Source organism: Megalops cyprinoides, chromosome 18 (assembly GCF_013368585.1).
Source record: "Megalops cyprinoides isolate fMegCyp1 chromosome 18, fMegCyp1.pri, whole genome shotgun sequence".
NCBI lineage: Eukaryota > Metazoa > Chordata > Actinopteri > Elopiformes > Megalopidae > Megalops > Megalops cyprinoides.
Genome location: NC_050600.1, coordinates 1,550,212 through 1,563,828, shown reverse-complemented (window position 1 = coordinate 1,563,828; position 13,617 = coordinate 1,550,212). Strand labels below are relative to the sequence as shown.

At 43.9% G+C, this 13,617-nt stretch overlaps 2 protein-coding genes across 2 annotated transcripts in view; one reads left to right on the top strand and one right to left on the bottom strand.

The window, feature by feature from the left end:
• Positions 1–523: 523 nt before the first annotated feature.
• Positions 524–4,418, bottom strand: LOC118793530 (schlafen family member 13-like). The gene is made up of 5 exons (XM_036551750.1): positions 3,440–4,418; positions 2,943–3,104; positions 1,775–2,498; positions 1,322–1,593; positions 524–528 (listed from the first exon to the last, which is right to left on the bottom strand). Exons 1-5 carry the CDS (start codon positions 4,416–4,418, stop codon positions 524–526), a joined length of 2,142 nt encoding a protein of 713 aa, XP_036407643.1.
• Positions 4,419–12,469: 8,051 nt separating this feature from the next.
• f13a1b (coagulation factor XIII, A1 polypeptide b) overlaps positions 12,470–13,617 on the top strand; it is a 15,577-nt gene continuing 14,429 nt past the window's right edge. Inside the window, exon 1 of the mRNA XM_036550752.1 lies at positions 12,470–12,530. The gene's annotated coding sequence lies outside the window, so the exon portion shown is untranslated. The remainder of the gene's footprint in view (positions 12,531–13,617) is intronic.

Here is a 13,617-nt window from a genome sequence, read left to right as displayed (position 1 = left end):
GTAAATATGTTACACTAAACATCATACAATTACAGCAATATACTCATTGTTGATGATGACTAATGCTAACAGATATACAACAAGTATACTCAAAAATTCAGTTGAAAACCTGCTGTCAATTACAGCACTTATTCAACCTCCCAATTCAGTGTCCCCCATATTTTTTTTACTGTTCTAAAACCTGAGTCTGTTTTAGGATGTAGGAGTTTTTACTCCTTTATACACTTACACCACAGGTGTAGGTGTATAAAATCAATGTGAAGACAAGCTTTCAGCTACAAGGAAAGCATTTATTTAAATTGTTTCTGAGGACAGGTGTCACTGTTGTCTAATAAAACATCACTCAGACTGGGTCATTTTTGCGTTGCAAGTACAATACAATCAATACACAATGAACAGAAAAAAGTCATTATTTTTTGTCGTCATCATCATCATCATCACCCTTCACATATTTACTTTGTGATACATGTACCAGTAGGCTGCTGTTGAAAGAAAGAAAGCAATTCTGATGAAATGCAAACATTTAACCTGCCACCATCAAAAAATAACAAAGCCATTTTATAGAGGTTCACTTTTGAGTATGCACTTCCCTACTGTATAATGAAGGCATTAGCTTTGCCATTGTTTGTTTAGATTTGCTCCCATTCTGTGGAGACTGTGAATTTATCACAGCTGATACACTGAGACTGACAAACACTAATGCAAAAGGCCAGCGTTAAATAAGACAAAGTCTCAATGACTCGCAACTCAGAAGAGCAGAGCTCCATGTCTGAGGAGACTCATCACACATTTCCTCAGAGCCTGTTTGTTGTGCTCCCCTGTCTATTCCCAGTGGAGTCAGACGTTATGACAACTGAATGTATTCTTGCTCTTGATATGCCACAGAGTAAAAGATTTTGCTCAATCTTGCTTTGGAATGGATGAACTCTTGGATCAACCACAATTACAATGTTCCTCTCCAGACCGGAAAACCTGCGTATGCTGTCTACTACAACTGCATTTCTGTGGGCTTCCTCTGCTGTGGTGACTTCAACCTCTTTGGTTTTTAAACTGAAATTATTAATGCCTTCTGGCTTGGTGGAATAAAGAACAGCAATGTCTTTTTCAACGTATCCTTTCTCTGAAAAATCATCCAGTGTTTCAATTAGGCATGCCATAATGTCATTTTCTTTCACTTGTTTTGTTGTGAAGCTTCCTTGGAATTCATGGCTTAAGGTCATTTCCTGGCTCATTCTTGTCAAATGATTCTTCATTGTCTTGTTTTCTTCAAATTCAATGATTTTTCTTATTTTCCCACACATTTGACGGTAAACCTCTTCACTGTTCCGGACAACTCTGTCTAAGTAGAACTCATTTTTAATTTTGGGATTTGGTAGACCAGATCTAGTCGTGTGGCTCTGCTGGAAATGATCTAGAAAGATCCAAAACACACCACCACTTTCCCTCACAATTTCTACTGCTTTTGAATACCAATCTCCATTTTCATCACGGAAGTTCTGGCCTTCATCCACAATTATATGTTGAATTTCCGTGAAATCGTTCTGAACTGACATGAAGCTCTTCCGTGTCTCACAACGACAAATGTCCATTCTCCTGCATAACAAGATCAAAGAGAGTGGTTGTTATTAAAGACAAATGTTCATTTCCTATTGAAATATGGATTCAAATGTCAATTTAATTTCTTTTTCAAACAAAATATGAATGTGATGAATGTAAATACAGTGATTCTGATGAATGTAGTGTCATAAAGGTTGTGATATTTACATAAACTTACCTCATAAAATCTCTGAGTGGTGCATTTTCACAGATGTACAGGATATTGATATTTGTACAGCCAGAGGAGTTCTTGATTCTCTTTACTTTCTCTGCTGCAAGCATCGTCTTCCCAGTTCCTGGCAAACCATGAATGGTGAGCTCGTTGGTGTGTTCATGTGTTTTCAGAAACTGAAACTGCTCCTCTGTGAGTAAATTTAGGAACTCGCACCCAAGTTCACAACTCAGAACGGAGGGGAAGCTCATCACACAAATCAGCAATGCGCGCAGTAAGGATTCCACTTCATCCATGCGTGGCAGATTGTAGCAGGGAGGGTAACATTGCTCCATAGTGATTTCTTCAATCTTCCGCTTTCTCGGTATGAGTGCCCCGGTCTCACAGTTAACCAGCTTTGGGATCACACAGAGTCTTCCTGAATATCCCCCAAGATTCACCAGTTGCTGCTTGAGGTGAAATGCAGTTGATATTGCATATTCCCATAAATCTGGACTTCTTTTTTCTACACATGTGTACAAAATGGGTTTTGAATTTTTCGAGATCAACAGGGCATCGCAGACGACGCCACTTTTCTTCTCTCTGCCAATGTCAACAGCCCAGCTTTTGGAAAAAATCAGAGCACCAGGATAACCATTTTCTTCCTTAGTGAGTTTTTGAAGGTTTGGATGCATCCTCAAAAGCTGTGTGTAGAGGGGCTCAGGTCCAATTTTGACATTTTCTTTGTCAACTGCAGAGATTTAAGAGTATTAGGACAACCTTTTCTGATAAAACTTAGCATTCTGGTGAAGCAATTACATTAAATTACTGTGATATATTTTTTAGCCATTAATACAACCAGGGCCAGTATCAAAAAACTCATCATACATCATCTGACATCATAGTCCGGAATAGAGATGGTTGGAATGTATAATCAGGAAGATTCCCCCTGGTTATACATTCCAACCGTCTCTATTCCGGACTATGGTGTCAGCCAGTTTGAAGGAATCAGATATAATTACACAGCAGGATAATTAGGAACATGAATAATTACACAAATGACAATTGTAGGATAACAACAATTAGGAGTTTTGAGGATAGACATGGGAAGTTGCAAACCTCTTGCATATATATGAATAAAAAATTTGGTTTAGCTCTTCTGTAAGTGCAAAGTGATTCAGACACGATGTCATACCTGGAAACAGTCTTTTCTGTAGTTCAGCCAGATGAGTGTCTTGAACTCCGAAGACAGGTTTGCATTGAGGTGGTGCATCGCTCAGGCTAAGGTGCTTTGTGAAGCACAGGTTCAGCTGGTCATCTAAAGCTGAAATAATGCATATAGGCCCTTTGCTCTTTACTGTACAGACGCATGAGAGATACAGTGATCTAAGATGCAGATGCACATATCTTCAGCCTTCACCAGGTAAGATATGCATATCTGATGAGACAGATAGATTAAATTGCTCTTGGAAAAGGTCTTCTATTGGGTATCTTAACCAATTTTCCCATTCTAGTATAAAGGTGGTGTGTACTGCACTCTGCACCTGCCCATCAGTTATGATTCAACCTGTAGAATTAGCGTCTGCTGTCTGTGAGCGTGTCTCTCATCTCTTCTTACAATACTAAATGCCTGACTGTACTTACTTTAACAACTTGCCACATTTCCACTTTGATGATATTTTGAAGTCTTACCTGGATCGGCACGCACCATTTTTGCCAACCAATCTTCAGCTTCCATCTGACACATCTGAGAGTTGTTAATCTGCCAGGAATCTGGTTGATTTTCAAAGACAATGCAGCAGAAAACTGGAATTTTTATGGCCAGGACACAGAGATTCTTGCTGTCACTGTCCACAACAGAAATGATCCGATGTTGAACAGACCAGGGCTTAGGGTTCTTGCAGTCAGATAGGTGAACCTGGTTGGCCTTCTTACATATATCTTCAATGTGTTTTTCCAAATTATCATGTCGAGTGCATCCCCTCACCCTTCTTTTGTCATCAATTCCAACAAACAGAGTTCCACCCTGTGTGTTTGCAAAGGAAGATATGTACTTTGGAAGTCTTTCTCTAAGTTTAACCAAAGATTTTTCACTACTAAAGTCTTTGAACTCTACTTTCATACTCTCTCCAAATGGTACTTCTTCATTCAGGCTGACGCTGTCTCTGCTGTAAAACTCCTGAACTGTATTATCATCAGGGACACCAGGCTCGTCATGGCCCCATTTCTGCCTTTGCTCCTGTAGGAACTCAGGAACTGCCTGTGAAGGGATCTCAATGACTGATGTTCCGGATCTTTTTCGGAGGCCAGTGCTGATGCTACAAAGACTTGCTTGATCAGTAGCTGAGCACCACGACTTTACAAATATCAGAAAATATCCATTCTGTTGTAAAAAGTAAAAAAAAATCTCAAGTGATGAAGGCTGTACAAGATTCATCAAAGCAGTCTGTATATCCTGGCCCAAAGCATGCTTCTGAAAGTCAAAATCTTGATTGTCAGGTTCTATCTGGATTAGTCCCCCTCCCGTGTTCAAAAGAGCACACGCTGCTTTCAGAATTCTCATTTTTTCTTCATCCCTTTCCTGCTTTTGTTTCATTTGTTTCCTGGCGTGCTCACCAAGGGTCACTTTCCCAATGGGAATCACTTGATCTGGAAATTCAGCCTGGCCCATGATTCTGTGAAAGAGTATGATAAAAAAGTAATAAGGTGAATGTAATTTCGGCGGTTCTGTTACTGAATAATTTTGTAATATTTCAGGAACGGATGTTACTTCTTTTGTAAAGTATTAAAATCATACCAATTTGAAAGACACTGTGGCAAAGTCAGCATTGAATTTCAGCTTGAAGCATTTCTTTCACTTAAACACCTCTACCATGATACATTAATATGTTACTAAGCATGTCCAAAAATATAGATCTTTTTGAATATCAAAAAGCTTTCAGGAGCCATGTCACAGTCACTCTGATATTGATAAGGTATTCACTTTCCTTTACCTGGCTGACCACTAGATGTCACCCTGAAATTCTAAAAAAAAATCCCAAAGTATAATTTTCAAATCTGAAAGTATAAACAAACTTCAATATACATTATAAAAAGTTATGCAGACCATCAACCAGTTACAAACTGAAAGTTTAAAGCTGAAAAAGCTGGAGAAAATGGTTCTCTCTCAATGGTTTCCTCTCCTTTAAATCTGCCAGTGGCAGATTTAATTCAGGATTATTCAGAATTTCTCACTAAATCACAAAAAGTGCATAATATATAGTATTCATGGTTCATAAAACAAGAGATTGTGGTAAGCTCCCTGACACTGCAGTACCACCTGTGCCACCTTCCTCAAAGCCTGCTCACAGAATCCGCGCCATAACATTCTCAACATTCTAGACTTTTCTCTCTTTCCCCGCTACCTCCTCCCAAACACCAACAGCCGGCCCAACAGACTGCAGCAAGGTTTTATCTTTTCTACACATAGATTTTTCCTATACAATTTGTACTGATAGCCACATGGCCTTATTCTGATACTGAGAGGAATTTTACATTTCAGCTCTTAACTGAGAAATGCGACAGACACAGAGGGAGCCCATTTTTGCCATGTTAATCACTCTGCGATATCTTGTTACCCTGTGCCTCTTATAACACAACAAATGGCTTAGACATGTCAGATTTGTTATTTTGAAGCTTTGCTTGACTCACCTCCACTCAGCAGTTGTACACTGTTTAAAATAGTCACTGATATGCTTAAACCTGAATACATTTAGAATACTAGATCCCTGTTTCCCTGTCCTTCTCCTCCATTAAATCATAGTATTACCCAATGTAATCAACTTACCACGTCCCTTTCTCTTTTGCTGAAAAATGGAACAGTATGTAATTGTAGTGGGATCAGCGCTTCTTCCGTCTCTTTTAAAGCTTAACTTGGCAGGACTACGCGGTCAACGGCTGCTGACGTGTCATTTTTTTTCTATGGATGTTTTCCTGGTTTGGCATCACCCCCCAACACTCTTTCTCACTCTGATTGGCAGAAATAGGCAATGATAGTGGATTAATCACCATTCTCCAGTTCCATGCTTGTATTACGTGGTTCAGCACAGGTAACTCACTTCCGCTTCAGGTCACTTCAAGCCAGTTTAATTAAGGAGTCTCTGCTGCTGCGACAGTGATTCAGCACATATGCGCGCACAACCCCAGCAGTGTCGTGTACTGATAAAGAGCAGGGCTCATAAAGGTCACAGTTTTGATTGCCAGCTGGGGCACTGCTATTATATCCTTGCGCAAGATGTTTAACCAGGAATTACATTCACATTTATGGCTTAGCAGGTGCTCTTATTCAGAGCGACATAAAAGTTGATTACATTTAACAACACATCTAGATTGTTGACATATCCAAAGTGACTCGGGAAGTTAAGCACAAAGGGCATCCAGGAAAACGACACAAAAATTTCACACAAACAAGGAAAGCTTCATCCACACAGGAACGACAGCCACTGTAAAGCACACAAGGCTGAGACTACAAAAGTGTTTTTGGTGGTCAGACACATTAAGGATTACTGCGAGTCCTGACTATTCTGTCTGGATAAATCCTTCTCCAGTGATACATAAGGGCTTGCTCAGCTAGCGGAGCTAACTTGCAGATTGGTTTGTGGGCCATCTTCCCCCAGCCAGGGGGGTATTGTTTGTAGTTTGTATTGTATTTGGAGTTTGTATTAGTGGTTGTGCACAAGGTCAGTGGTCAGGCCAGTTTGTCACACAAGGAATGGTAGTGCCTAGACTGCAGAACATATTCTATGCGGAAAAGGTTAACGATCAGGGCCATCACTCCAAATCCAGCTCATTCATCGTATTGCCAATGCTACTATCTTGGTGTGTCTCAGGTGGGAGCTGATTGCACAGAAGTGGTTTCAGTTAAAGAATGTTACATTTTCAGGAGTACCTGAAAACAAAAGTTAAAGATTAGCAAACCTAAACATATTATATCAAAGCAAAGGAAAGCTCAGGGACAATAGCATTCCATACAAACCATTTTCCTTCAGCTGACACCAGATTGAAGCCCAATTGCTTTTGTTTTTGTTTTGTTTTTTTTCCTGGGGGAGCTTGTGAACTCTTAGAGAAGTTGTTGTAAGATGCTGCACTATCTGCCAGGGGAGGGCACTGTAATATAGTGTCTACATAATATATATATATATATAATATATATATAATATATATATTATATATTATATATTATATATATTATATTATATATTATATAATATAAGTGTCTTTGTTTAGTTGTTTGTAAACTGAAAGCACAAATACAAATTACTGATCTCTTCCAATGAATATCAGTTTGCTTCCTTATTTTCCATGTGTATAGGAATGTTCCATCTCCTCTCTGACATTAAGCTCTGACATGTCATGTATTCCATTAGTATTAGGAATCGTAAATTATGCTCAAATACAGTTACTCAGCTCAGCCTTTCCTTGGAAAAGGAAGACAAAGGAAACTTGCCCTGAGTCATCAGTGCTGCCATCAGTGTTTCTGAGGCTGCATCTGAATACTCATACTTCCATACTATACGTCCGAATTTTGTCCTTACTACTCGCTCACATACTCAATAGTACGTACTACAGTAATGGTCGGGTAGTACATTGTTAACCTAAGTTAATGCATACTGAGTAATCGGATGCAGCCCTTAACTGCCATTCAACTGTCCCTCACCTTTTATTGCTCCTACAGAACAAATAAGTCTAAGTATTCGCAGTTCCCCCTAATGCAGTGTAGGTATAGGAAAAAGCATTCATCTGTGGGACTGCCCCCAAGCACCAAGCTAATTTCCTGACTTGTTGTTTCTCGGTTTGCTTTCCCACCAGTTAATGTAAGACCAGAGTTCACGGTATTACTTTCTTAAACCTCCCTTTGTATTCCTGAAAGACATTATTTACACTTGTGTAAGTTTTTCCCCAAAACTCTGCAGCACACCTGCACTTACAGGTACGGGATCTGTGGCTTCTGGAACTTCCTTGTGTCGTGCTGTTCCAGGCTCCCTGTGTCTCGCTCAAAGAGTTCATCCAGGTCTTTCACCCGACTGCAGATGAACTCTTCTCAAGGCCTGGACAGATCAGCTCCTGTACAATAAGGTGACTGTTTAAAATTAATAGTTTTTTTTTTTAATGTTGAGGGAACGGGAGGATACAATTTGACACCGTTTGGTAAAAGGTGACACGCTACCATTTGGTCGCACCTCTGTCCCAGATTTACGTAACTGAATCACAACACTCAACACTACATCTCTGTTCTTTATCCCAGAATGCATTGGGGCCCCGCCCCCTGACAGGTCCCCCCGAGCTCTCTGCTGTGCTGTTCAGAGTGGTGACATCAGACAGGTGGTACCTCAGTCCAATCTGGACGGGAAGTAGCAATAGCAATGATGTAACCAGGGCTTTAAAACTGACATGTAGTTCAACAGACTATCACGCTCTTTTAGAGGTGGAACTGCACTTAACTGTGAGCTTTTCGGGGTTTTTAACAGTATATAATCACCCGTGTCATAAGTGACAACACAATGGCGTACAGCCGCATGACTCAGAATGACATGTGGTACTGTAATGCTGCCAAGTCATGTCACCAGCAGTCAGCATTAACAACTGCCACACTGGATGAAAACAAGGTCTCGCAGGGGATCAGTTTTGAGAATATTTCTTTTACATATTCACCCTAAATGCTAATGAAGCTCGAGCAACAGATAATATGTTAATTGCTCTTCACTTACACCTCCACACTGGTACATTTGACTGCACACTGCCCTGCATGTGTAAGTTACTATGCAGAAAATCGCTTCCCAGGGATACAGTGGGGCAGCAGAGTGGAATAGTGGTAAGGCCCAGTGTCTGTAACTCAGAGGTTGCCACTTCAATTCCCTGCTGGGGCACAGCTGCTGTGCCCTTGGGAGAGGTACTTAACCCAGATTTTCTCAGGAAATATCCAGCTGTAGCAGTGGATGACATTTAAAAATTGTAAACTCTCAAAGAGTTGAGTTAATTTGGAGCTAATTAAAAGTGTCTGCCCAGCAGCTCTAATGTAATATAGCATCACATAAACAAAAACAACTTCACCTGGCCCATTCGAGGTTCTGTCCTGGTCTCCACTCTGCGTCCCCACACAATTACTTTTTAATTGTAAATGGCGAGCTTAGTTGGGGTGGGCCTGTTCTCGTCATAGTACGTTCTTATGTTCTAATTTGCTGGAACCTACACTGGAAATGGTTTTTTGACAAAGAATCCTGAATTTTGCTCTTTTCGCCGCAGCACCACTGATCGTTTGTGTAGTCATAGGTACGTATGCATCAGCCATACAGACGTCTTATCTCTCCCTCTCCGAAGTCTTGAAACCTCATTTCTGTGTGGTGGCTTCCTGTGTGACACACTGACCTTCGTCTGCTTTGAGGTCCGCTGATTCGTCAGTTCAAATGCGTCACACACAGATATGCCCAGTCCAGTGAGGGAGTTCCCTATCTTTTGCCATTGCTTTTATGAGAAGAAAATGTGTGTGCGTGTGTGCGTGTGTGCGCGTGTGCGCGTGTGTGCGCGTGTGCGCGTGTGCGCGTGTGTGTGTGTGTGTGTGTATGTGTGTGTGTGTTTGTGTTTTCCTCTGACCATTACCATTTCTCTGTAGATAAACAGTTAATGGGTGGTGTGGTTTGGCACATGAGGAACTGGAGCATGTCTCCCTCTAGTGGTGCAGGAGTGGTAAAACATGGCACACTGCCCTTCACACCTGCCTTACGCATGCCCACTGGTGTTGAGCATGGCTGTTAACAGACAGAGCTGGCACTGAGCTGGCATTCACCCATAACCACAATGCTGCTCTCACTGCTCTGTGCTATCAGTGTGAACGGAAGAGACGTTTGGTGGATATTTGTGGTCAGTATAGTTTTGTTGATTCTGCCTGTCAGTGCAATGTACAGCATAGATAGTGTATAACTACTGTGCAGTTGTACTGTAGTGATCCTCTCTCTCTCTCTTTCTCTCTCTCTCTCTCTCCCCCCCCCCTCTCTCTCTGTCTCTCTCTCTCTCTCTGTCTCTCTCTCTCTCTCTCTCTCCCTCTCTCTCTCTGGCTGTCTGTGTGTGCGTGTGTATGTGTGTGCGCGTGTGTATGCGTACGTGTGTGTGTGTGTGCGCGTGTGTGGGCGTGCGTGCATGCGTGCATGCGTGTGTGCGCGCGCGTGTGTGTGTGTGTGTCTGTGTGTGTGTGTGTGTGTGCGCGCACAGCAGAAATGGGCAAGGGGGAAATTTTCTGTCTCTGCATCCTACCATGAAACCCACAGCTTTGGCTCTCGGGTCTAAGGCTGGTCTGAAGCCTGTTGCTTCATGCTGTGTTGAAGCGTGGAGTCGGTACCGGGTTCGGGGGGTGGGGGGTGGGGTGGTCCCGGGGGAGCAGAATCACGCTCTGAGCAGAGGGAGCGGGCCCCATGGACCAGTTTCAAACTGCACACTGCACTCATCCAGGCAAATCCAAACCCCACCAGGGTGACCAAGCCCAGCCCCGCCCTCCTGTGTGACAGCCCCGCCCTCCCTTGCTGTTCCACACCCGCTCAGAGCGAGTCGTCTGGCACAGTGACTCAAAACACCAAATGTCCAACTTTTCAACACCTCTGTGAGTTTTCAAGAATTTCCATCTTTCCTCTCCCTCATTTAAAAGCGCATCACGTAAATCTTGCTTCGGTTTCCATAAAATACCCCCCCACCCCCAAAGACCCCCATCCACACAAAACCCTGATTCTGCCAGGTTTTACTCAATGGTTTTATTCAGCAAAGAAACAGTAAAAAAAAAAAAAAAAAAACAGTCTTGTAGCAGAAGCATCCAAAAAAATAAAAAATCACGTCCCCGCTTGGAGGGGACATTATGGGATGTTTATGGATCCAGAAGGACTTGTAGAGCGGAGTGCAGAGTGGAGCATCTGGATGCAGCCTCCTGTGGTCCATCGGGCCCCGGCCTGAAAGGAGCCAGTGTTCCCATGAGCCCCCGGTCTGAGCTCACTGCACATGACTCACGCTTTCCCACCAGCAGCACAGGTTTGCTGAAAAAGCAGCCCTGGTGAAAAAAGCAGCCCTGGTGAAAAAAGCAGCCCTGGTGAAAAAACAGCCGCGGTGTAAAAGCAGCCCTGGTGTAAAAGCAGCCGCGGTGTAAAAGCAGCCCTGGTGAAAAAAGCAGCCCTGGTGAAAAAACAGCCGCGGTGTAAAAGCAGCCCTGGTGTAAAAGCAGCCGCGGTGTAAAAGTAGCCCTGGTGAAAAAAGCAGCCCTGGTGAAAAAACAGCCGCGGTGTAAAAGCAGCCCTGGTGTAAAAGCAGCCCTGGTGTAAAAGGAGCCCTGGTGAAAAAACAGCCGCGGTGTAAAAGCAGCCGCGGTGTAAAAGCAGCCGCGGTGTAAAAACAGCCCTGGTGTAAAAGCAGCCCTGGTGTAAAAACAGCCCTGGTGTAAAAGCAGCCCTGGTGTAAAAGCAGCCCTGATGAAAAAACAGCCCTGGTGTAAAAGCAGCCCTGGTGTAAAAGCAGCCCCGGTGTAAAAGCAGCCCTGGTGTAAAAGCAGCCCCGGTGTAAATGCAGCCACGGTGTAAAAGCAGCCCTGGTGTAAATGCAGCCGCGGTGTAAAAGCAGCCGCGGTGTAAAAGCAGCCCCGGTGTAAAAGCAGCCGCGGTGTAAAAGCAGCCCTGGTGTAAAAGCAGCCGCGGTGTAAAAGCAGCCGCGGTGTAAAAGCAGCCGCGGTGTAAATGCAGCCGCGGTGTAAATGCAGCCCCGGTGTAAAAGCAGCTGCGGTGTAAAAGCAGCACTGATGTAAAAGCAGCCGCGGTAGGCTTTTGGCTGCATTTAGCTGTGCTTGCATTTTAATGCTTTGCAGTGTGTGGTGTAGCTGATGACCAGCTGTTTGTCAGCTTTTGGAACTGTAGATTTTTTACCCTTATTATCTATTATTAATACAGACTGGAAGAAAGACAATCTGGAAAGAATTCATCTGTCTTGACTTATGAAAGCCAAATGTTTAATAAAATCAATTCAAAAACTTTATTATAGACCATTCAGGCTTCATATCCAAGTAACATTTAAAAAGCAGTCTTGCAAGTGGCACAGCACTGCTGCATGCACAGCTAATAGCTGCCAGCTGCAGGGAGAGAGAGGCAGGCTGTAGGGAGAGAGAGGCAGGCTGTAGGGAGAGAGAGGCAGGCTGCAGGGAGAGAGAGGCAGGCTGCAGGGAGAGAGAGGCAGGCTGCAGGGAGAGAGAGGCAGGCTGTAGGGAGAGAGAGGCAGGCTGCAGGGAGAGAGAGAGGCTGCAGGGAGAGAGAGGCAGGCTGCAGGGAGAGAGAGGCAGGCTGCAGGGAGAGAGGCAGGCTGCAGGGAGAGAGAGGCAGGCTGTAGGGAGAGAGAGGCAGGCTGCAGGGAGAGAGAGGCAGGCTGCAGGGAGAGAGAGGCAGGCTGCAGGGAGAGAGAGGCAGGCTGCAGGGAGAGAGAGGCAGGCTGTAGGGAGAGAGGCAGCGCAGAAGGCTTCCCTTCAGCTCCCCTCAGACCTGTCTGGTTGCGCCCTCACACAGACAGAGGTGGGACATTCCAAACCCAGCTCTTAATACAGTGAGCAGACCATCACCACACCCCCACACCCCCTCCCTCCAATGCCACACCCCCCACAGCCACACCCCACCATCCCCCCCCGGGTCTGTGCAGGGCCCTCCCCCCTCCCCCGTATAAGTGGAAGCAGAAGGCGTCCCGGCCACAGCTCGAGAGCCTCACTCCCTCCACGGTCCTCTCTCCAGTGCAGGTAAGAGCTGGGCCTCTCAGCTGCTGTGCTGGTGCTGTGTGCCTCTCTGCTCCAGGTAACGACAGGTCTGCGTGTGCGTAGGGCGCTCCGCTGAGCTCTGCTGCTCTCTTTTAATCTCTTTCAATCAGCTTTTGCGCTCAGCTAAGGTTTCTTTCGCCACATTTTTACAGCATTGCTGCTGTAAAGTGAGTGTGTTGTCAGTGCTGACATGCAGAATGAGAAAAAGTTGGTCTCACCGCTGTTGGTGCAGAGAGATTAATGTAAATGTTGGAGGACTATGAGTGGATGAGAATTAAGAATCTTAATATGTTCCAGAGTAAAGTGGCTGCTGTGTTTGTAATGCCTCTGAGCTGCTGAGCTGTGTGATTTTACTCCAGCCAGAATACAGGAGTGTGTGCTCCCGGACTCCAGCATTCCTGGAGATCTCACAGAGGTGTGACTGACCACGAGGTCATTGTGGCTGTCCCATACTTCATTTTATGACTGAGATCTAGTACAGGAGTTGAGAGACAGTTGAAAAGGAACCCCATGCTACTGAAATCTCTGAATCCGCTGTTTCTCTTTAAATTAGATTGCACGGTGCGCTCTGTACAGTGGTTCAGATAGAACAATGCATGGTCTAGTACAGCCTAGGAAAGCCCATAACGTCGTGAAAATGTGTCTCTTTTATCTTATGTCATTTTAGAATACACACACCCGAACTCAAAGCTATCTCTTTATCCACTCAGCTTGACCATAACTGTCACTTATTTGCTATAAAATTAAATTTAAATAGCAAGGAATTCCAAGCATCTGAGCATTCCGAGCTTTATCTGTACTGTGCAAAGCTGCAGACTTCCTGCAAACAGTATTGGCTGTTGCCTGTGCCGTAGGCTTGCAGGACCTGCCAGTGCTTTTGTCTAGCTCCAAAAATAAATCCCAGAGACCCCTGATAGGTTTTGCAGACCCCCAGAAAAAATGCATTGAAAATATTTGACAAGATAACAATTAATATTGAACTCCCTGGAATTGTTTCAGACCATTTTTCCAGTCATCTGTAATCAGCCTTGTATCTCACTTTTTGTGCATTGTCTTTATTATGACCTGT